The 26,088-nt window shown below is 37.6% G+C and overlaps 1 protein-coding gene across 2 annotated transcripts in view; it reads left to right on the top strand.

The window, feature by feature from the left end:
• Positions 1 to 26,088, top strand: part of MALRD1 (MAM and LDL receptor class A domain containing 1) — a 596,047-nt gene that overhangs the window by 460,351 nt on the left and 109,608 nt on the right. For both annotated transcript variants that reach the window (XM_088844424.1, XM_055428153.2), the window contains one exon: positions 15,130 to 15,393. In XM_088844424.1, the coding sequence (XP_088700550.1) occupies positions 15,130 to 15,393 (264 nt within the window). The remainder of the gene's footprint in view (positions 1 to 15,129; positions 15,394 to 26,088) is intronic.

Genomic DNA, 26,088 nt, shown 5'->3' with positions numbered 1-26,088 from the left:
GAGATGAAATAAACAATGTCTTCTCTCTTAAGTCTACTATCTTATGATCATATGGGACAGGATTTGTAAAAGAGGATCAGAAAAGCAGAAGGAAGGGATAGAGAATGATTTAGAAAAGAAGAGAGTCCAGAGAGAATGATGAGGAAGTTCAGAGGGTCTATGAGTTAGAGCAGAAATGTCATTGCAGGAAGACATAGAAGATTTCTCATTACTTGCTGTGTTTGTAAACTTGAGTAAGTCTGCCCTTCATGTAACCAAAAGTGAAGGGAAAGTTGCTCTGTTGCATCCAACTCTTTGTGACCTCATGGACTATACAGTCCATTGAATTTTCCTGGGCAGAATACTGGAGTGGGTAGCTGTTCCCTTCTCCAGGGGATCTTCTTGACCCAGGAGTCGAACTGAGGTCTCCTGCATTGCAGATTCTTTACGAGGAATCCCATGTAACTAAAGTTTGTTGTGAATCTACTGTGTGCTGCCCTGAATTGAGATTGAAAAGACATATGTGCCTATAATATTATTGCCAGCTCTCCTGAAGTTTACTATCTAAGGACATATTGGAATAGCAGTGCATCCTTGGAAGCTTAAAATAGTAATGTAATTGAAACTCTCTCAGCTCTAAACTATGGTTCTAAGAGAATTTCATTTGACTTGAAGGCAGCATCAGGCATAGAGAAGTAGTTTATTGAGCCATCAATGAATATTCCTGAGAAATATTCAGTGGTGTGCTGGTAAGCTAGTTCTCAAGAGGAAAAAAAGCCCTATGTGTAGCATTTTTCCTATGTCCTTGGTGTCGATTCTCCAGCATGGTTGATTTTAATTTACCAGTATGACATCACTGCAGGTTGGTGGGTTTAAGAAGAAAAGCATGGCATCTTTTTCTTTACATAGGTTGCTCTACACACACGTCAGAGGAAGGATGCTCACAGTTAACGGTGCTTGCTTCCTACCAACACCACACAGGACTAAAGACCACAACTGTGGTCCAGGGCAAAGAATCAGTTCAGTTCACTTGCTGTTGTGTCTAACTCTTTGTGAACCCATAGACTGCAGCACACCAGGCTGCCCTGTCCATCACCAATGCCTGGAGCTTACTCACACCCATGTCCATTGAGTTGGTGATGCCATCCAACTGTCTTGTCCTCTGTCATCCCCTTCTCCTCCTACCTTCATACTTTCCCAGCATCAGCGTCTTTTCTAATGAGTCAGTTCTTTGCATCATGTGGCCAAATTATTGTAACTTCAGCTTCAGCATCAGTCCTTCCAATAAATATTTAGGACTGATTTCTTTTAGGACTGAATGGTTTGATCTCCTTGCTGTCCAAGGGACTCTCAAGAGTCTTCTCCAACACCACAGTTGAAAGCATCAATTCTTCAGTACTCAGCTTTCTTTATGGTCCAACTTTTACATCCATCCATGACTACTAGAAAAACAATGGCTTTGTCTAGACAGACCTTTGTTGGCAAAGTAATGTCTTTTTAATATGCTGTCTAGGTTAGTCACAATTTTTATTCAAAGGAACAAGCATTTTTAAATTTCAAGGCTGCTGTCACCATCTGCAGTGATTTTGGAGCCTAAGAAAATAAAGCCTCCCACTGTTTCCATTGTTTTCCCATCTATTTGCCATGAAGTGATGGGACCAGATCCCATGATCTTAGTTCTTTGGATGTTGAGTTTTAGGCCAACTTTTTCACTCTCCTCTTTCACTGTCATCAAGAGGCTCTTTAGCTCCTCTTTACTTTCTGCCATAAGGGTGGTGTCATCTGCATATCTGAAGTTATTGATATTTCTCCCTGCAATTTTGATTCTAGTTTGTGCTTCATCCAGCCTGGCATTTTGCATGAAGTGCTCTGCATGTAAGTTAAATAAGCAGGGTGACAATATATAGCCTCAATGTGCTCCTATCCAATTTGGAACAAGTCCATTTTTCCATGTCCAGTTCTAACCTTTGCTTCTTGACAGATTTCTCAAGAGGCAGGTAAGGTGGTCTGATATTCCCAACTCTTTAAGAATTATCCACAGTTTGTTGTGATCTACACAATCAAAAGCTTTAGCATAGTCAGGAAAGCAGAGTAGATGTATCTGTGGAACTCTCTTGCTTTTTTGATGATACAACAGATGTTGGCAATTTGACCTCTGGTTCCTCTGCCTTTTCTAAATCTAGCTTGAACATCTGGAAGTTCACAGTTCATGTACTATTGAATCCTGACTTGGATAATTTTAAGCATTGCTTTGCTGGCACGTGAGATGAATACAGTTGTGCGGTAGTTTGAACATTCTTTGGCATTGCCTTTCTTTGGGACTGGCATGAAAGCTGACCTTTTCTTGTCCTGTGGCCACTGCTGAGTTTTCCAAATTTGCTGGAATATTGAGTGTAGCACTTTCACAGCATCATCTTTCAGGATTTGAAATAAGTTGGAATTCCATCACCTCCAAGCTTTGTTCATAGTGTTGCTTCCTAAGTCCCACTTAACCTCACACTCCAGCAAAAAAGGCAAAATGTTTGTCTGAGGAAGACTTACAAATAGCTGAGAAAAGAAAAGCAAAAGGCAAAGGAGAAAAGGAAAGATATACCCATTTGAATGAAGAGTTCCAAAGAATAGCAAGGAGCTCTAAGAAAGCCTTCCTAAGTGATCAATGCAAAGAGATAGAGGAAAACAGTAGAATGGGAAAGACTAGAGATCTCTTCAAGAAACTTAGAGATACCAGGGGAACATTTCATGCAAAGATGGGCACAATAAAGGACAGAAATGGTATGGACCCAACAGAGGCAGGAGATACTAAGAAGAGCTGGCAAGAATACACAGAAGAACTGTACAAGAAAGATTTTCATGACCCAGATAACCACGATGGTGTGATCACTCACCTAGAGCTAGACATCCTGGAGTGCAAAGTCAGGGCAAAGAATGGGCATATTTATTTCACATAATGTATCCAGAATATTGTTAATGAAAACTTACCCTATCATAGGGACATTTGTAGCATTTGTATCAGTTGATATTTTTAAAACCCCAATACCTCTTGGTTATGAATAACCATAAAGGGTGTTATTTTTAGTGCCTTTATTTTTTTCTCAATATTCACTTTGAAACCAGTATTTTTTACTCCATCTCCTTATTCCAAGCATACCTAAGGCAGAATATTCTGTAGACTTTGCCTTCTTCTCCCAGCCCTCCCACCCCAGTTCCCTTTTATTGCTCAATCTCTAGTTCAAGGGCTTCTTATGACTCATCAGAATCTCTCTTATAGCTGCATACCTGATTTGTCTAATTTAGTCACACACAATTATCAACTTAATCTTCTAGTCCCTACTATAGTGTAAGTTCCAGAAAAGTATTTCTTACATTTTTCTTACTCACCATAGTAACAGAAAGATTTTTTTTTTTTTATTGCAAGCAACAGTATCTGACTTAGGCTAACTTAAAGGTAGAAAATAAGTTTATTGAAAGAATATTAGATTACTCCAAAAAGTAACTGTAAAACTAAGAGTCTAAGACAGAAAAATGAGCAGAAATTGAGTAAAACTGACTACACCAGTGGGTGAAACTGCCTAGTCCCACTGCCTGTGAACACTCCCTTCAGAGCTGACCTGTCTGCTTCCCTGCCATCATTATGAGTATTCTCGAACTGTGCCTGTGTCTTTCCCTCAAAATTAAAAAAACTGATTGGAAGCACACTATTGACCAAGCCCTAGTCAAATACCCACACTTCAGAGTCTTGTAAGTTACTCTTTCATTTCTAATTTCCACATCATGCATCACCTGGATGATCACCATTCCTCTACTTCTTTAAAAAATTCATAATCAAGCCTGAATATTCTGTAACCATATGGTTCAATTTATATGGTTGACCAGAAACTATAAATTATCTATCTATATGCCAGTGGTGAGAGAGGAAATAAAACTGAGACTAATCAAAATATAGTAGTTCAGACCAGCTATAAAGAAGAAGAAAAATACTTACAAACTCTCAATTGCCTGCTAAATACACTGCTTACTCTTTATTGCAGCTCCTGGCTTAGCTGTGTGATTCTGGTTCTAAAATGATCCATTAAAACAGGACCTCTTGCCTTTCTCTAGTCTTGTCCTATACTCTCCTATATTCTTTCCTCTCATCTCATTGACTTTAATCTTACCACTTCTCAGGCTGGGAATGTCCTGTCCTTTATCTCCTCTTGTTAAAATCCTTTTTCACTTTCTAGGGCAGAGCAAAAGCCACCTTATTATCCTTGAATTTTGCCTTGATATTCCCAGCAGGAAGCTAAATTCTGTTCCAGATTGTCTTAGCCTTAAGTTTGCAGCTCTCCTGTAATATATCTTACATAGTATTTTGTGATATGTGTAGCTTATTTTCTGTCACTTTTAGTTCCTCTACATTGAAAATTTCCATTATCTAATTTTTTAAAGAAAATTTTGTTGAGTGTAAGTGATCTTTAATTTTAGGTTGATGGATAAAAATATAAATTTGAAAAAACTATATGATATAGAGTAGATATCCATTTCATATCAGAAGTGGTATCATGACAACTGTAGATAAATAATTTAAAATAAAGTTTTAATACATGGTTCCTTTTTATAATATTGATTCAATGAGTCATTTATGGGCCTAATCTTTAAAGGAATAGTGATGAATGTACAAAAAGCTGAAGGAAAATTATTGTCTGTCCATTCTGATTCACTTATTGGTTTATAGATTATTATTAGGTTTTATATCTGTTACTGTGGGTTGTGAAGTCCTCACAGTCTGTCAAATGATAGAATAATTCCTCTTTATTCCTGGGAAGAACATTAGATTAGAAGGGAAAAACACAGTAACCAGAAAAATGACATTAAAAGCTAATACCAAGCTGACTTATAGGAGTAAAATCTAAATTCCCTCTTAACTACATTTGGAGGAACTTGTCTGTTGTACTATGAGGTGGTTCTTACTTGATTTCCTGCTGATCCTCATACTGGAAGGAATTTTGTTGAATTAGAGGGAAGAAATCCAAATGACAACCATGGAAAAATCAGTCCCAGTAGGAACTGCACTCCATTAGCCTGGATTTAACCAGTGCCTCATATTGAACATAACAATAAACCACACTTCACTGTCCCAACACTCTGTCTTAAAGGTGAATGCTATTATGTGAAAAATGATATTTACCACATAATCATATATATTTTGTACCACAGTATATAAATATATGTATATTTAAAATAAAATATGGAGATTGTTATTTCTCTATTGTACAGTCAGTTTGAAAATGATCATAACCTTTGCTGACTCTTTTCTTTTTACTTGGAAATGCTCAGCAGGCCAAATGTTTTACCAAGCCAAGTGTATCTGAGGGATTCTGGGAGTTTTTCAATAGCCAGGGTCAATCTGGGCCTGTTTAGTTCTCTTGGGCTATTAAAATCTGTTTCTATTATAGGTTTCCTAATTCCCTGGAACACATATGTTGTTATTTGGAAAACATTCAGATCTACGAAAACAAGGTTGTTTGTTGCCTAAGAAATAGAATAAGAAAGTGACACTCATTCACTAAGAAATCTATTTTAAGAAAAGCTTTTTTCCTTTTCATTGAAAACAAGTGACTTCAACAGAATGACCATTTTTCTGATAGCATCTAACTGGCATGTGAGAACATTTTACTCAGAAAAGACTGACCACTCTTTTAAATAGGAAAATAGAAAATAAGAAACAACTTTGTCTTAAGAAAGAATAAATAAATGGGTTTACATATATGAGTTATCATTTTCACTAATATGAACTTCTTCAAAATAAAAAAAATATGAGGTTAGTTTTTAAAAATAAAAAAGGTATGAAGGAATAATAGACCCATAGTTGGTCTTCTCTGTTAGATGGAGATAATTGATAAGAAGTCAGTTCAAGTTCTAAAATATCCAGACCTTGCATTTTGCCCTTTCTGCTGTTTCTGATTAAAATGCAATTAAGGTATATTAAATAGGTATGCCTCCTATAGAATTCCATATGGAGCAAAGTAATCTAAAATAATCATTTTTTAATCTTCCCAATAAGTCAATTTTTGTTTATCATTAAGCAATGAATGAAGTACTATTTCTACTCATTCTTTTTGACTTAAAGTGAATTTTTAACTTTTAAAATTTTATTTTACAATGTTGTATTAGTTTCAGGTATATAACTGTACATTTTAAATGAGTTTATTAGAAAGGCAGAAATTTTGTGGTTTTAAAATTAATAGTAATTCAATCATATAGAACACTCTAAACTTTAGGGAAAACTATTCATTCCTATTCCTCAAAAGTTCATAGTAAGTTAAACATAGCTGGATGTATTTGTCTTTGTGCTTAGAGCCAAGGCCCTGTTAACTAAAAGTTATGGGCTATTCCCACCACTTTCTCTTGGATCATAGAGGCAGCCACAACATTACAGCTGGGAGATCTCTAAAAGACCACCGTATTTAACTCCTGAGTGGTTGTCTCTACTGCCCACCTCCATAGCTTCATCTTGGTATCTGCCTCTCTCCTTTGACTTTCTCGAGACATGTAGAAAGTCCCCAAAGTGTGTATGAAATTCAGCAATGTTCCCTCACAGACGGATTGCCTGAGACTCAGATTTCCTTCAATTGTGTGTATTTGTAGAGTGTGTTAAACAGCCCTCCACTCTCCATCTCAACCCTTCTACACTGAGACAAAGATGTAATAATTGATTGATGCCAAGACACCCGCTCATAATTTCTATAAGTGAAAACCTTCCCACTTACAGGAATGACAGCAGCATTCTCTTCTCTGCCCCACCTCAACTGACAAAGAGTATTGTGCTTAGTCATTCAGTAGTGTCTGACTCTTTGTGACCCCAGGGACTGTAGCCCACCAGGATCCTCTGTCCATGGGTATCCTCCAGGCAAGAATACTGGAATGGGTTGCCATTCCCTCCCTTCAGGTGATCTTCCCTACCCAGAAATCAAACACAGGTCTCCCACATTACAGGTGGATTCTTTACCATCTGAGCCACCAGGGAAGCCCAAAGAGCACAATACAGTTATAACTGAAATAGTCAAAGAGTAAAATACGGTCATAATTGGCAGAGTACAATACAGTCATAACTGAAAGAGAGTCACTATTTCCTCTGCAATTTTAGGCTTAATGGGAGAGCACTGGTGAGGCTGAACCAGAAGTTAAGTCCCTGAATAACCACAGGACAGTGGACCTTTCTCTTACAAGGACAATGGACTTCATTGTGTCAGACACTGGAGAACCATTTTTGATCAGGATTCTTCTTTTGGGAAATGTATATTAGAAGCAATGTAAAGCATGGATTAAAAGGGGAGTATACTTAATAATATCGGCCCTAATATAGAAGTCAAGAGTTTAACATTTGGGGAATTCTTTGACTATTAAATAAAATTTAGTTAATATGGAAATAGAGCTATCAGTGAACAGTAGCATTACGTTAAAGTACTTTACCTGGCCCAACAGTGCATACAGAAGAGGCCACACCAGCATAGATATGGCAGACCAAGAAGTATAGTGTAGCACCATCTGCAGATGATAAGAGAGGAATTTATCTTTTATCCACTGGGGTCTCTCTCTGGGTTCCAGGCTTCATGACAAGAAAGAAATGACCAACAACTGTTCTAACATTCCATATTTTATGCATGTCTCCACATTCACATATGTTTTAGATTACTGAAGGGTATAAGCAGGCAGAAAATTCTTCATTTATGCAATTTCAGACATTTGCAGTGGAATCACTATTTATAGTTAGGAAGGTATTGGCTATCATTGTGGCAAATACTGATGCTGGGTAAAAATGATAACTCTTTAGAGGACCTCTTACTATGTTCTGCTCCTTCAGCTCTTGATTTTCCCCAGCATGGAAAACGCATTTTTTATTTTCTCTCACGTCCAGCCTCTGTGTGCTGGGGGAGAGAGCGGCTCCATCACAACCTCCTGTTGTAGGTAACCCAACATCCACTGCCGTGTGTCTCCTCTGGCCTTTCTGTCACTAGCAAAGAGCTTCATGGTTTCAAATAACCTGCCTCTGTGTGTAGTGCGTGTGAACATATATCCATACACACAGTTTTTACACAAAAGTACATATATGCCTTTATCAGTGCTTATCTGTTCAGTTCAGTCGCTCAGTCGTGTCTGACTCTGCAACCCCGTGGACTGCAGCAAGCCAGGCCTCTCTGTCCATCACCAACACTTGGAGCTTGCCCAAACTCATATGCCTCAATGATGCCATCCAACCATCTCATCCTCTGTCATCCCCTTCTCCTCCTGCCTTCAATCTTTCCCAGCATCAGTGTCTTTTCCCATGAATCAGTTCTTCACATCAGGTGGCCAAAGTACTGGAGCTTTCAGCTTTAGCATCAATCATTCCAATGCATATTCAGGACTGATTTCCTTTAGGATGGACTGGTTGGATATCCTTGCAGTCCAAGGGACTCCCAAGAGTCTTCTCCAACACCACAGTTCAAAAGCATCAATTCTTCAGTGCTCAGCTTTCTTTATAATCCAACTCTCACATCCATATATGACTACTGGAAAAACCATAGCTTTGACTAGATGGACCTTTGTTGGTAAATTAATGTATCTGCTTTTTAATAGACTGTCTAAGTTTGTCATAGTTTTTCTCCCAAGGAGCAAGCATATTTTAATTTAATGGCTGCAGTCACCATCTATATGTCTGTGCATATCTGTATGTCTGTATCAGTTTTGAACTTGTCTCTTCTATCTTTACTTTTTCAATTTCAATAATTGTTACTCTTTTTCATGATTTCTGTGTCATGTAGATATATGGTCTCTTCTCAAATGCAAAACAAATTTAATTTCTAGTATTCTTCTATCTTTATTTTTGTCTTAGCTTTAACTAGCTCTGCCATTCACTCTGAAAATAATTATCACTTTCCATATGGCATCTCTTTTCAAATACTTAGCAGCTTCTATTGGGTTGGCCAAAAAATTTGTTCAGATTTTTCGTATGATTTTATGGAAAACCTGAACAGACTTTTTGGTCAACCCAAAACTTTGGACTCACCTTTTGCAAACTTTTAAATTTCCTTTATTTTTGTCTACTGTGTTAGACTTTTAACATTTCTGTATAGCCTTTCTAACCAGCCACCCAAGCTCTCCTGATTCATCACCCACTCCAGTGCTCCCCGTACTGCTCTGTTTATGCCAGGCTCTTCTATCTTCTTTAGTTCAACCTGAAGTCACATTCCATCTTTCTAGGAATATTTAAACTATTAAATATTGAAATGAAATAAAAAGATAAAAATGATTCTTTTATGACTCCACATTAAAGATAAGTATTTTTAATTGAAAAAGAAATATTTTTATACTTTATGAAGTGATTTGCAAAAATATAAAAATTAAATTTTAATTCAAAATAATCTGAAACCAAGAGTTCTGCAGAATTGAAGTTAAAAATTTATCATCTGCTTCTCCTCCTGTAGCTTCCTGTAACATTTTGGAATGAAGTATTGGCCAAAGACAAACAGTTACCAATTTATAACTTGCTGTCATATTTTACAATAAGCATTTTACCATTTATGTCATTGAGTATGGCAAGATTTGGCAAGAGCTTAATTCCTGCTCTTTAAAACTAAAGTTCCCTGTGCATCTTTTTTCTTTCCCTTCAAAACAGGCAATCAATTTTGCTTTCACTAAACATATTAATCATAAAGATCAAAATCCATGAGATTTTCCTTGGGCACTTTTAGACTTTTATTGAGTTTATATGAAATTCATGAGACTGCTACATTGTATTTCACTGTAAATCATCAGTATGAAATGTTTATTGCTTTATATTGTTTATAATGTTTATTGCTCTAAAAAAAGGTATTTTAGCTACTACCCAAACTAAGTGAACAGTGAAACTCAACATCATTTTAGGAGAACAAAGAAATATGCATAATGTTAGAAATTGTACCTGTCTGCATAGCACTATATGAAGTGGAATGTGGTAATGAGAGGAATGCCTTTGATTTCTGGGAATGCAAAATTAGTTAACAATGCCTTCAATCAGCTCCAGCCTGCAAAGAGTAATAAAATTCAATCATGTCCAACTCTTTGCGACCTCATGGACTATGAATCAGTTGCAAACCACAAAGTGAGATATCCTTGGTTTTTGGTGTGGTTTTTTTAAATTTATTTTATTGGAGGCAAATTACCTTACATTAATATATTGGTTGGTTTTGCCATACATTGACACGAATCCGACCCGGGTGTACATGTGTTCCCTTTCTTGAACCCCCCTCCTACCTCCCTCTTCCCCATATCCTCCCTCCAGGTCATCCCCGTGCACCAGCCCCAAGCATCCTGTATCATGCGTCGAACCTGGACTGGTGATTCATTTCACATATGATAATATACATGCAACAATGCCGTTCTCCCCAATCATCCCACCTTCACCCTCTCCCACAGAGTCCCAAAGACTGTTCTATACACCTATGTCTCTTTTGCTGTCTCGTATACAGGGTTAAGGTTACCATCTTTCTAAATTCCATATATATGCGTTAGTATACTGTATTGATGTTTTTCTTTCTGGCTTACTTCACTCTGTATAATAGGCTCCAATTTCATCCACCTCATTAAAACTGATTCAAATGCATTCTTTTTGATGGCTGAAAAATACTCCATTGTGTATATGTACCAAAGCTTTCTTATCCATTCATCTGCAGATGGACATCTAGGTTGCTTCCATGTCCTGGCTATTATAAACAGTACTGCAATGAACATTGGAGTACATGTGTCTTTCAATTCTGGTTTCCTCGGTGTGTATGTCCGGGAGTGCGATTGCTGGATCATATGGCAGTTTTATTTCCAGTTTTTTGAGGAATCTCCACACTGTTCTCCATAGTGGCTGTACTAGTTTGCATTCCCACCAACAGTATAAGAGGGTTCCCTTCTCTCCACACCCTCTCCAGCATATATTGAATGTAGACTTTTGGATAGCAGCCATTCTGACTGGTGTGAAATGGTATCTCATTGTGCTTTTGATTTGCATTTCTCTGATTATGAGGGATGTTGAGCATTTTTTCATGTGTTTGTTAGCCATCTTTATGTCTTCTTTGGAGAAATGTCTGTTTAGTTTTTTGGCCCATTTTTTGATTGGGTCACTTAGTTTTCTGGAATTGAGCTGCAGGAGCAGCTTGTATATTTTGGAGATTAATCCTTTATCAGTTGCTTCATTTGCAGAAATATAGATCAATGGAACAAAATAGAAAGCCCAGAGATAAATCCACGCACCTATGGACACCTTATCTTCGACAAAGGAGGCAAGAATATAAAATGGAGAAAAGACAGTCTCTTTAACAAGTGGTGCTGGGAAAACTGGTCAGCCACTTGTAAAAGAATGAAACTAGAACACTTCCTAACACCATACACCAAAATAAACTCAAAATGGATTAGAGAGCTAAATGTAAGACCAGATTCTATAAAACTCCTAGAGGAGAACGTAGGCAAAACACTCTCCGACATAAATCACAGCAGGATCCTCCAAGACCCACCTCCCAGAATATTGGAAATAAAAGCAAAAATAAACAAATGGGACCTAATTAAAATCAAAAGCTTCTGCACAGCAAAGGAAACTATAAGCAAGGTGAAAAGACAGCCTTCAGAATGGGAGAAAATAATAGCAAATGAAGCAACTGATAAAGGATTAATCTCCAAAATATACCCTTGGTTTTTGAACCCAACATACTTTAGACTTGTGATCTATTTGAGAAACATGCCCCTAAAGCTAAGATGATATCTGTGTGTGAGTGTATGTGTGTACAATTGTACTAAGTCTTCATAGTATCAGGTCTTCACAATTCCCCTAATCAGAAGCAGCCTGAGAAATGTTGGCTGAACAGCAATAAGAAGAACACCTGTAAGTTAAAGACTGAATCACATTGTCAAAATGAACCCACATTTTCTTGGACTGTCTTTCTTTCCACTTTCTCTCTCTGTCCCTGGCACAGTCACCAACATTTCTGATGTCCCTCAATCTCTCTTTCTCACCTTTCATGCTTCCTAGTCTCATTTTACTCTTTGAGGTATATTTCAGTTGACTTTCTGGATGTCAGTTTCCTTTTGCTCTGATTGTACTTTTGTTGTTCAGTACAACTCTTTGCAACCCCATGGACTACAGCATGCCAGACTTCCCTGTCCTCCGCCATCTTTTGGAGCTTGCTCAAATTCATGTCCATTGAGTTAGTGATGCTGTTTAGCCATCTTATCCTCAGTCACCTCCTTCTCCCCCTGCCCTCAGTCTTTCCCAGCATCAGGATCTTTTCCAATTGGGTCTCTTTAATTCCTCTTCACTTTTTGCCATTTGAGTGGTATTATTTGTATATCTGAGGTTGTTGATATTTGTCTGGCAATCTTGATTCCAGCTTGTAAGTCATCCATGGCCTTTTCTGATCATGCTACATTCCCTCAAAGTAACTCTCACATGTAATGAACAATCACGTCCATGTTCAAGGAGGCAAAGTTGGCTTAGGACTGAAATGGTGCCTTTTCTCTTATGCATTCACTGGCCCTGCACCTCAGTTCATTTGGTTTTAAACAACTGACAAGCAACTTACTGGGCACAGGAAGAAATGGACCAAGTGGCTTGACCAAGTGTACTTAAGTACACTTACTTAAGTACTGTAAATTTTAAATGCTGTATTTTAAAAGGAACTTAGAGAAACTAAAATACAGAAAATTTGAAAAGAAAGATATCAAACATGAGTTATGGGCTAGAATACAGATTCTGAGGGATATTGGTGCTGAGATGTACACACACACACAGAGTTTATTTCTTAAAACAGTTTTTGGTTCACAGCAAAATTAGGTGAAAATTACAGAGAGTTTGTGTATACCTGTCTCCCCTATAATCAACCTTCAGGCACCATTGTTCAACTGTGACAATTGGAAATTCTGCCAGGAACAGCCTCTGCAAGGGTGAGTGACTTTAGAGGGAAGATGCTAGAGGTAGACAGCTCTGTGCTATCATCTGGTAACCTCTCAGCAGTTGGGGAAATGAGGGCCTTGACCTTGAGAGAAAAATCTGGACAATACAAGACAGAATCCACAGGAGACAATACAAGCCTACCAGGTTTCCTGAAAAGACGGATTTAGAACAAGTGAGTTTGAGTATCTTTTGATAGAAATGATTCTAGAATTTAACAGAACCTCTGCCTCCAAATAAGAGAGAAGTTTATTTGTGCATATCTCATCTAAGCCAAAATGTAAAGGAAAGCACACACACTTCATTTTGAATAAGGCAAGAAGCTTGTGAAATACAGAAAATTACTTCCCTTGTGTTTTTTCTGAAAAGGTTGATAGCTTAACTAAGTAATAGGTTAATTACTAAAATTAGTTCTAGGTTTTCTTCACATGCAAAAAGTTTATCTACCTTTTCAGCCTTGATCTGAGGTTCTACCTTGAGGCAAGTTTATAAAGATAAAAGTTTAGTCCATAAAATGTTTGAGAAAAAAATGAAAGTAAGGATGTCTGCCATTCCTTCAATGTGAGATTAATAATAAGAATGAAAATAAATTATTCATTTGACCATGGTTAAATATCAAAAGATATATATGCTATGTATATATATATATATATATATATATATTTAAATCCAATTTACTTTCTAAGTTTTCATTCAGAATGTTTCCATTGGAACAGTGCAGTTGTACGCACTGCTGTGTCTTAGGTAGTTAAATAAGAACATGATACAAACATCTCAAAGTCATACATGTATCCCTCTCCACTTAAACATGCTTCTTCCCATGAATAAAAATTCCCTCAGATACATGACTTTCATCACAGGGTTCAAATTTAAATATGTTCTTGATATATCACCACTACTGAATAGGATAGGAACTTTTAGATTTCATTTCTAAAATGAATTCACACCACTATTCTTATGTTTAAAACAAATCATTCTTACAAAAATCATAAATAATAGTTTTTAAATGTAATGAACACAAAAAACTGGTATTCCTGAACTGGTTCCCATTATTTCCTTCCTTTAAGATATTTTTTTTTTTTGACATGCACCATTTTTAAAGTCTTTATTGACTATGTTACTTTACTACTTCTGTTTTATGTTGTGGTTTTTTGACCACAACACATGTGGGACCTTAGTTCCTTGATCAGGGATCAAATCCACACGCCTTGTATTGGAAAGTGAAGTCTTAACCACTGGACCTCCAGGGAATTCCCAGTCCCCATTACATGCTATTTTTTTCCCCTAAAATACTGATTAGCCCGTTAGCATATATCCCAGAAATGATAAGAAGTATAAGGACTTTTCCAAGAATAATGTTCCAGCAAATTAGTGCAGTCCTGTATATTCACAGATACTCTCTGACCTCTAGAAACAGCAGCAAATCAGCACTCTTCTCTCATGCTTTAAGTGTTGATTTAAACCATTGCTGTGGAATAGTTTCATGTGATAAAATTTCATTAAATTTACATTGTATCTTCGGACGCTAAAATTTTATGAACCTCAGTATCCTTATCTTTAAAATGGGATTGTTGGGTATAATTCACATTATCTTGAAGAGTCTCACTAGTGTGATATCTTGGCTTAAGCTATGCTTTCATCTCTACTTGATATGACTGCACATATTGTATTTTTTGGACCTTTGAAATGTGATCAAGACTGAAAGGCAAAGAATAGTGTGACAAAACCATAGCAGCCCTCAATTCTGTGACTCAGTCTTCCCCAAGTTCTCAGGAGCCAAATTCCCCAAGCTGAAGTCACTGAGAAACAGTTAATAAATTCTATACTAGTATAATGACATAATGCCAATTTCCTTAAATGCTAAAATTATTAATGCAACCCTTCAAAGTGCCTAACTTACCATAAAAGTATTTTTACTCCTCCAAGAAAGTCTGATGGTTGAATTTAAGAATATGAATCACAATTTCCTCTTTAATTGGAAAGTGTCATTTTTTAACTGTAATGATGCCCTTTATAAAAAGGTGTAAAGGTGCCCTTTCTGAGGTTAAGATAAGGTGTATTCTGTAATCATGTTGGCCTGTTATGTTAGAGTTCTTATTATTCCTAATAGAAAATTAATACTTAAATTAGCTAAATGTTTCATTGAAGATATCTTACAATGTTTCAGCACTGGCCAGAGAGCTAACTCCCCTAATGTGAAAATGACTTGCTCTCTTTTTCAGGTCTTGTCACAATACAGCCATCACTGTGTGAAGCTGATCAGTTTTCTTGTATCTACGCTGTCCAGTGTGTCCCTCTTGAAGGGAAATGTAATGGACAGGAAGATTGCACAGATGGAACTGATGAAATGGATTGTCCTTTAGACCCCCTTCCTCAGCTCTGTGGTCAAGCAGAATTCCAGTGCTCCACCCATGAGTGTATCCCGTCCCTCCTGCTTTGTGATGGAGTGCCTGACTGCTACTTTAATGAAGACGAATCTGGCTGCTGTGAGTTATTTTCATTCATTCAGTGTTCCAGGGAAGAAATGCTGTTTGGAAATGATAGAGAGAGCTTGACAGATAAAACAAAGTTCTCTAGAGTCTTAGCATGATCATATCATCAATAACAAAGTTGTTTGTGCTATGTTGCTGAACAAAGTGTACAGTCCTTGCTTAGCATTTCCAGAAACATTTTGTTTGTAGTCATACTAATCTCTGTTAGATGTGTCTAATCTCCTTTTTATATTTGCATCTTAATCATTCATATAGGGGATGCTCTTACAGTTCCGTTAGTTTTTAAAATGTGTGTGGGGATGGATTAAAGACATGTAATTATAATTTCTTCCCCCTAAAAATGTTCATGAAGATGGCACAAGCAAGTGAGGAAATATCCATTTAGTGAATAAATGTAATTAGGGTTTAGACCTGGACCTTGACAGATGTTATGTCCGCAAGAGTTAATGCAAGATTTCCCTGGTAATACAATAGATAAAAAGCTACCTGCCAATGCAAGGGACATGGGTTCCATCCCTGGTCAAGGAAGATTCCACATGCCGCAGAGCAACTAAATCTGTGTGCCGTAGCTACTGAGCCTGTGCTCTGGATGCCATGCTCTGTAACAAAAGGAAGCATGGTGAGGAGAAGCCCACACACCACAACTAGAGAGTAGCCCCCACTTGCCACAACTCAAGGAAGTCCACACACAGCAACAAAGGCCTAGCACCACCATAAACAAATAAATTTAAAAAAAAAAAAACAGTTAATGCCAGAGTAAATCGGTGGGACATCTGGTTTGACCGCGTCTTCATCACTTACTACCTGTACAATCTGGGGAAAGTCATTTGAGTCAGTCTCACCACCCATGTCATACCTACCTTACAGGGCTGTAAGAATTGGAGAGAATGCATGTAGAATTCTCAGTCCTGCATTCATCAACTTCTTTCTTTATTATAATTAGCCTATGTCAGATAGAGAAGGAAGAGAGTTAATTAAGTAATTACACAAATTACACAAATCTTTAAGGTGAGCACATAATCATGGAGTCAAGGCACCACTAGCATTTTATTTAGTTATTTTTTGTCTGGTTTCATGGTATATCACACTGTATATGAGCTGCAGTGATAGAGCTCCATAAGCCATATGTTAGTGGCCACTTTTTTTGGAGCAGTAGAGTTTGGAATGTAACTGTAAGAGGGGGGTATTGGGAAAAAACAGAAGGCTGTTTCAGTGCCCCATTTTGTGTGAGCATCCAGAATTATGATATCTATTGCCAAAGGCATGAAGATGAGTGAAGTAAAGTAAGACAGTTTTTGTATGTTTTTTTTTTTTTTTGTATGTTTAAAAGTTTCAGCTTTAAATCAGTGAATCTCTTTTCCTTGGCTTTCTATTTCCCTGTAATTTCCTACTTGTTTATTCTTTCTATAGTAAATCAATTTGTGAGGTCATATAATATTGTTTTAGAGGCAAGTTAAACAAATAGAGGCAAAAGAGAAAGAGGAAGCCAAGTTACTTATCCCTGTTCTGATCAAGGCAATAATAGAATTTGGCTGTTAGAATTCAGATTAAGTTAAGGAATTCCCTGGTGGTCCAGTGATTATTTATTGGCACTTTCTCTGCTATAGGCACAGGTTCGATCCCTGGTTGTGGGAACTAAGATCCCACAAATCTTGTGGCTTGGCCAAATTTAAAAAAAGAAAAAGAAAAAAGAAATCAGATTAAGCTCAATATAGTCATATGGTATTTGACTTCAAATAACAGTACTATTTAAAGAGAAGCATAGGAAGATACTGTATTCTTATACTTTTAGATGTATGTTAGAAAACTGGTATTTGATGAGATAGTAATATATGGAATTCTGCTCCTAAAGGGAAATAAGTGTACATTAGGAACAGATGGTACTGTGAAAGAATTGCTCTTCTCCATCTCCAAAATATTTAGTGAGTTATGACTCTGTAGGGAAAATTGCCTGAAAATAAATTGTGGACAAAATGCTAGAGCAATGATTATAGGATTGTCATCCGATGGTGACAATTTACTAAACAATCGAAAGCATAACATTTTTTTTTTCTGGACTCATTTTTTTATTTAGAATGGCATTTTATAAACTGTCATTCATTTATTCACAAGCCTTCATTCAGGTCAGTTCAGTTCAGTCGCTCAGTCGTGTCCGACTCTTTGTGACCCCGTGAACCGCAGCATGCCAGGCCTCCCTGTCCATCACCAACTCCCAGAGTCCACCCAAACCCATGTCCATCTAGTCGGTGATGCCGTCCAACCATCTCATCCTCTGTCGTCCCCTTCTCCTCCTGCCCTCAATCTCTCCCAGCATCAAGGTCTTTTCAAATAAGTCAGCTCTTCACATCAGGTGGCCAAAGTATTGGAGCTTCAGCTTCAACATCAGTCCTTCCAATGAACACCCAGGACTGATCTCCTTTAGGATGGACTGGTTGGACCTCCTTGCAGTCCAAGGGACTCTCAAGAGTCTTCTCCAACACCACAGTTCAAAAGCATCAATTCTTCTGCGCTCAGCCTTCTTTATAGTCCAACTCTCACATCCATACATGACCACTGGAAAAACCATAGCCTTGACTAGACGGACCTTAAGGATGTAATTTATGCCACACGTTGTAATGGGCATTGATGATCCAATGGACATGTCTCGATACAAGCTCAGGTTGTTAGATACATTCTGTATTAGTGAAGGAGAGTAGTAAATGATAGTTGGGATACTATGTGGTAAGTTCTGTGAGAGATAACCAAAGCGTTATTGAATAACAACTATGGTTCCAGAGTGTCTATAAATTTTAACATGAAAACTGATTGCAGAGCCAAATTTGTCATTAGGCAACTTGAAATGCTTGATTCCAGTGAGAATGTTCCAAGAATAGAGGAAAAGTTGTTTGATTGAAGAATATTTCATGTAACTAGAGTCTGTGGTGAAAAATGTAGAAATAAGTTGGGAGAGATAAGCAGGGACTAGGTCTTGAAGAGTCCACCCTATCATGCCAGTGGCATGATAGTTTAAGTGGTACATGGAATGGATTGGAATGAGGATGGGTGCCTGGTTAGGAGATGTCACACTTGAAATAGTAAGGAGTTGATTAAGTTAATGGTATGATGCACAGTATGACTAGATTTAAGAGATACTCAAGTGAAGTGAAGAGCAGGAGAAAGAAATCAATAATCGTTTCCAAGTTTCTGATCTAGGCAACAAGACAGCTAATCTGCCATTTCTTGAGCTGGGAAAAATAGGAAGAGAAGGACCTCTTAGGGTAAGAATGTGGCTTCACCTTTAAACATGTTTTATTTATATTATCTCTGGCTACCCATGTGGAAACATTCAGAATATGTTTTGAAATGGGTGTGTGGAGCTCAGGAATGAGTTCAAGGAAGATATATAAAGATACAAAAGCTATTAGCATACAATGATTCAGACTATGGCTGTAAATGAGATAATAGAGGAAAAAGATAAGGGGGGAGACAGAATCCTAAGTAACATCTAACGGATAGTTTAAAAAAAAAAGTCAAAAGATAGGGAGATGTGGTCATAGACATAGGAGGGCAACCAAAAGAGATTGATGATCTTAAATCAAAGGTAGAAATCTATGTATCAGAGGGTATGCACAGATTCAGATGTTTCTGTGAGATCACACAAAATTATGACTAAAATTTTTAGACTGGGAAAAAGCTAAAGTAGTTGCTGTGATCCTGGAGAGGTAACACCCTGTGGAGTGGGAGGAGAGAATTGTGACATCAGCCTTCTGTGGAGAAGATGAGAAATCGTAGAGGGAAGCCAGCTGTAGAAAACCCCTTCATGAAGGTGGCATTGACATTGGAATATAGGACAAAATAAGAGGTTTGGTTGATTGGTTTGTTTGTTTTGTGAGACTTGTATGTTTTTAAACATTGTAGGAACAGAATTCTGAAAAGTTTGAAATTTTATACAGGAAAATCGATAGCAATTGATATTTAAAAGTCTTTTATTTTTATAAAAATACATGTTTAGTGATCAGAATGCTTAAACAGAGCATATGGTGAGTCCAACATTTAAAAATAATTTGTATTTAATCGTGTATTTCCATTGGTAACATATTTTTTATAAAAGTGTCACTTTAGTTAGTGACACTTTTGTTTGCCCAGAAATGTCCAATTTCCTTAAAGGAAGTAGAAAAAAATAAGTATGGTTTAATGATATGGGGAAATAACCCCAAACTAGAAACATTCTTCTCATTGATATTCCTCTGAAAGAAATCTATTCACCATGAAGATTTTTATTTCATCAGCTGTATCAGTCAGTGTCCTGACAAGAAATAGCTGGCATGTTGATATTGTGTAATTTTAGACTATTTTAATAAAGGAATTATTTATTAGGGAAATAATATGCATAGGAAAACCACAAGGAGGTCTTTTGTCACCCAAAGGATGAGGGAAGAAGGAACAGTTGTTTGAATCTAGAGTCAAGGAGAGCTACTTGATAAAGGATGTGGCATTTGTAATGGGAGCAGCTAACCACTGGTAATCTCACAGTCTCTTCCTCTACATTAACCTCCCACTGATGGCACCCATCAATCAAACCCAATCAAAGCTAGAAGACAAAGAAAGATGTTCCGCCTCCTAGGGCCCAGAGCAAGGAGAGAAGATGGAGATGGATCCAGAGAGGCACATGGATGCCCTTTATCAATAAGAGAGATAATTGTGACCAGTGGATGGGGAGGTGAATAGTTTTACTGCTATCTAACTTTAATTGATGGGCTTCCCAGGTGACACTAGTGGTAAAGAATCCACCTGCCAATGAAGGAAATGCAAGAGATGTGGGTTCAGTCTCTGGGTTGGGAAGATCCTCTGGAGGAGGGCATGGCAACCCACTTCAATAATTTTGCCTGGAAAATCCCACAGACAAAGGAGCCTGGCGAACTACAGTCCACAGGGTTACAAAAGTCTGGCCATGACTGAGCAACTGAGCACACACAACTTTTTTGTTTATGTTCTAGAAGTAGTTGATGTATTTTACGAAGTTAAGTGCCACTTCTGAAAATTAGGAGTGGGGTTGTGCTCCTAAGACTTGTAGGCCAACCTTTATCAAGTTTTATTGCTGGCCTTTCAATTTGTTGCTTCCCTGATAGCTCAGTTGGTAAGGAATCCGCTTGCAAGGAGGAGACCCCAGTTCGATTCCTGGGTCAGGAAGATCTGCTGGAGAAGGGCTAGGCTCCCTATTCCAGTATTCTTGGGCTTCCCTTGTCGCTCAGCTGGTAAAGAATCCACCTGTAATGTGGGATACCTGGGTTCAATCCCTGGGTTGGGAAGATCCTCTGGAGGAGGGAAAGACTACCCACTCCAGAATTCTGGCCTGGAGAATTCCATGGAGTTCATGGGGTCACAAAGAGTCGGACATGACTGAGTGACTTTCACTTTCACTTTCAATTTGTTAGCTATGATCTCAGCACCCTGTGTATAAAGATTCAGTTCAGTCGCTGAGTCGTGTCTGACTCTCCGCAACCCCATGAATCACAGCACGCCAGGCCTCCCTGTCCATCACCAACTCCCGGAGTTCACTCAGACTCATGTCCACAGAGTCGGTGATGCCATCCAGCCATCTCATTCTCTGTCGTCCCCTTCTCCTCCCGCCCCCAACCTTTCCCAGCATCAGAGTCTTTTCCAGTGAGTCAACTCGTCGCATGAGATGGCCAAACTATTGCAGTTTCAGCTTTAGCATCAGTCCTTCCAATGAACACCCAGGACTGATCTCCTTTAGAATGGACTGGTTGGATCTCCTTGCAGTCCAAGAGACTCTCAAGAGTCTTCTCCAGCACCACAGTTCAAAAGCATCAATTCTTCGGCGATCAGCTTTCTTCACAGTCCAACTCTCACATCCATACATGACCACGGGAAAAACCATAGCCTTGACTAGACGGACCTTGGTTGGCAAAGTAATGTCTCTGCTTTTTAATATACTATCAATGTTGGTCATAACTTTCCTTCCAAGGAGTAAGCGTTTTTTAATTTTTACCCTTTGTATTTGTCAGCTTCTTACAAAGGTGTTCCTTAGTTTATTCAACATGATGCTAAGGTATTTTAATAAGAGTACTGATTGGTTTTGTTCAGGGACAGAGTACATATCCATCCTGCTTCATACTAGGTGTGTGTCTGCCTTGAAGGGCTTGTCACCTTCATTCTCATGGCACAAAATCATAGCTCCTCTAATGTTGGAAATGTTAATCTGCTACATATATGACCTTTCATTTTAATAGCAAATAGATACACAGCCATAGTCATATATGCTTTACTTTTGTGTATATTTCTTATGTAGCAGATATAATCTTCAAAAGGGATATTACTTTACAAAAGTAACTTTGATGAGCCATCATTCATCAGCTGTTTATTTTTAATGTATCATCTACCTAAGCGAATGAGCTAAAAGCCATAAAATGCACTGTGGTACTTAGTTTATTTTGGTTAGAAAGAGTATCAACCTTCTAGGGTGATGACAGATTGAAATAAGTATTTTTATAGCCATGAAACCATAATGTTTGAAAGAGAATGTGGCAAAAGTTGATATTGTGCAAGGAAATATTTTGAAACCTGATTTTCCTATAAATTTTATTTATAGCTATTTGGACTAATTTTGGAAAATGTTTTGTTGTATATGTATTAATAATGGATAAAAAGAAAGTAATGATTCCATTTGTTTTCCTACTTTCAGTCCTTTGCTGTGTAGGGGTCAATAAGTATTCATCACATAGGTTTTCCACCTACTTTTAAAACACAATTTTAATAAGTATTCATTAACTTTAATATTATATCATTTAAAATACCACAAAAACTAAGATTTTAGTTTCTAATTTAATTACGTGAAAGGCCAATTTTAAATTAGCTAAACTGTAAACTTTCTATAGAAAGAAAAGAGTAAAATTTTCTACAAATTGAAACCATGTGTTTTCTTATATATATTTTATGTCTTTCAATGACACTTGGGCTATGGTTGAACATTTACATCATTTACAAGTTAGAACTTTTCATTGTACAATAAACTTTAAGCTCTCAGTCATACTGAAAATTGGGTTAAGGAATATGAATTGGATTAGTATTTCTGAGAAAAGAAGGGTCCAAAATAATGCTCTACAAGTAGATAAGCACCATCATCTTTGTATACAAATTTCAACATATTATTTAAAACCTTAAAACTGTTCTCTTGTATGATCTTTCAGCTCCTAGCAATGCAAAACAATGATAAAATGCATATGCATACATTGCTGTTGTTCAGTGGCTCGGTCATGTCTGACTTTTTGAGACCCCATGGATGGCAGCACACCAGGTTTTTCTGTTTTTCACAATCTCCCAGAGTTTGCTCAGTCTCATGTCCATTGAGTCAGTGATGCCATACAACCATCTCATCATCTGTCCCCCACTTCTCCTCCTACCCTGAATCTTTCCCAGCATCATGGTCTTTTCCAATAAGTCAGCTCTTCACATTAGGTGGCCAAAATATTGGAGCTTCAGCATCAGTCCTTCCAGTAAATCTTCAGGGTTGATTTCCTTTAGAATTGACTATTTGATCTCCTTGCAGTCCAAGGGTTTCTAAAGTATCTTCTCCAGCACCACAGTTTGAAAGCATCACTTAGTCAGCTCTCAGTACTCTTGCCTGGAAAATCCCATGGACGGAGGAGCCTGGTAGGCTGCAGTCCATGGGGTCGCTAAGAGTCAAACACGACTGAGCGACTTCACTTTCACTTTTCCCTTTCCTGCATTGAAGAAGGAAATGGCAACCCACTCCAGTGGTCTTGCCTGGAGAATCCCAGGGATGGGGGAGCCTGGTGGGCTGCCGTCTATGGGGTCACACAGAGTCGGACACAACTGAAGCGACTTAGCAGCAGCAGCAGTCTTCTTTGTGGTCCAACTCTCTCATCCATACATGACTACTGGCAAAAACATAGCTTTGACCATGGGGACCTTTGTCATATACATATATACGTGGATATATTGATGCATGTTTTTAGTCAAACATTCATATTTTTAAACTTATCTTGGGTTGCTCTGGGTCTTCTTGCTATGTGGGTCTACTCTCCAGTTGCCATGAACTGGCCTCTCATTGTGGTGGCTTCTCTTGTTGTGGAGCACAGGCTGTAGGCATGTATGCTTCAGAAAATATGGCTTGCAGGCTCTAGAGACACAATCCTTTTTTTATTTTTATAAACATCTCTTCATCCTATAAGAGTTGGAAAATTATTCTTAGTTTACTTGGTTTGGAATATTATTTATCCTGTCAATGTATATCCTAAAATTATTTTACCCTTTAGAAAAGCTTAAAGAGCTTTTTCTCTAGCTTCTTATCCTACCACTTTAGCCATTTCTACAGTCTGGTTTCAGCCTTTGGTTTTAGATTTGTCTCTCCTACCTCTTCACAGAAATTTTCCAGCCTAGGCAAACTGCTTTACTTACTGTTCCAATATCAAAAATGTTGATTCCCAGTCTGTAGATTTGATTCCCACTCTGTTAAATGGCTTATCTCTGGAAGCATTAATTTGTAAATAATATCTCAAGACTCTATTCCTACTTTCACCCTTTACAGACTTCCCTATACTAAAGGAATCTCTTGTTTCTGTCATACTTACCTATACCAATGCTTTTCTAGCTAAGTCTGGCCTTATGACATTTCTCATATTTTCTTTGAAACAGTAATCATTCTTACATTGTTATCTTCATTTTGTTGCTCCATATGTTTTGATTACTGTTTTCAAAATCTCTTTCCTACACTTACCAGTGGAAGTGCTAAGCATAATGTCTTACTTACAGTAAGGCAGCTCAATATTATTTATTGGTGGGAATTAATGTTCTAGCAGGAAGAATCAGTCAATGAAGAGTATCACTTGAATTTTTCAGATCCAACAGTTTTGGTCAATGAAAATATATACTCTTAAAAGCATTTTTCTGTCCTACTTGACATTAAATGGTGATGGGCAGTTCTCAAACAAAACTTGTCAATAACCTTTGATCAATAACCTACGATTCAAATAAATAACTCCTTCCAACCCAACTTTTTTAAATATACTTAAAAAATGTGACATAACTGACAAAATCTCTGCAAGACCCATACATGGGGAATTTACTCCTGAGTGTTCTAAAAATACCAATTTAGCTTGAAAAATTTGAGCTTAATTGTCTTTATTCAAGTTGAAGTAACTTCATAGATCAATCTTTTATAAATTTTTGGCAGCAACTTTGGGTTAAAATATTCAAATAAAGGGTACAAGAATACAATTACAGGATTAAAAGTAGCATCTGAGAAAGGTCAAGTACTTTTCAGGACTAGATTGCCGTTGAGCTGTCAGTAGTCTTGATGGGCATCCATAAAGGCAGTTTTCTGAAATAGCCAAAGTCTTATGCACAAGACTTATGCTTGCCCCTTGAAATCAATCCAGCAGGAGACTCTGGAAGTAGTGAAATACCTACATCATGCACTGACAGTGCTTTCAAGGCATGTAGTCACAGTGCCTTGGGCTGCAGTGACCTTCACCATCACCTGGAATAACAGATACCCACTGACTACCCATGGCTTATGACCCAGGTGGAAATGGATGAACATTCATACAAGTTACAGTCTCTGCTAATTCAATAGCACATGATATAGAGATGTTAGGGGAGCAACAGAAGTATAAACAGAGATCTGCCTTGATATTAAAGTTCACTAGTCTAAAATCAGTTCAGACCATAAAACATACACAAAGCATTTTATACATACGTATGTGAATAATACTACATGATGCACAGCTGGACGATGATTGTATTGACAGTTTTTTAACGAAATTTCATTAAATTGAAGTTTTCTTCATTAAGAACTCTACAGTTTAAAAGTAAGGCTAGAACAGGGAACTCTGATCAGTATTATGTGGCAGCCTGGAGGCGGGGGGAATGTGAGAGGCATGGATACAGGTATATGTATGGCTGAGTCCCTGTGCTGTTCACCTGTTACTATCCCAATCGACTATACTCCAATATAGAACAGATTTTTAAAAATTTTAAAAATAATAAGGCTAGAGAAATGAACGATAAAACAAATTTGGCTTATATTATTAGAAGAAATCAATTTTTTTAGATTATTTATTTTAATTGAAGGCTAATTACTTTACATTATTGTATTGGTTTTGCCATACATTGACATGAATCTGCCCCAGGTGTACATGTGTTCCCCATCTTGAATCCCCCTCCCACTCCCTCCCCATCCCATCCCTTTGGTTCATCCCAGTACACCAGCCCTGAGCATCTTGTATCATGCATCGAACTTGGACTGGCGATTCATTTCACATATGATAATATACATGTTTCAATGCCATTCTCCCAAATCATCCCACCCTTGTCCTCTGCCAGAGTCCAAAAGACTGTTCTATACATCTGTGCCTCTTTTGCTGTCTCGTATACAGGGTTATCATTATCATCTTTCTAAATTCCATATAAATGCGTTAATATACTGTATTGGTGTTTTTCTTTCTGGCTTACTTCACTCTGTATAATAGGTTCCAGTTTCATCCACCTCATTAGAAATGATTCAAATGTATTCTTTTTAATTGCTGAGTCAGAATGGCTGCTATCCAAACGGCTGGAGAGGGTGTGGAGAAAAGGGAACCCTCTTACACTGTTGGTGGGAATGCAAACTAGTGCAGCCACTATGGAAAACAATGTGGAGATTCCTTAAAAAGCTGGAAATAGAAC

This window comes from Moschus berezovskii, chromosome 15 (assembly GCF_049115385.1).
Source record: "Moschus berezovskii isolate FMDL1 chromosome 15, NW_MosBer_1.0, whole genome shotgun sequence".
Taxonomy (NCBI): domain Eukaryota; kingdom Metazoa; phylum Chordata; class Mammalia; order Artiodactyla; family Moschidae; genus Moschus; species Moschus berezovskii.
This window is presented reverse-complemented; position numbering and strand designations above follow the sequence as displayed.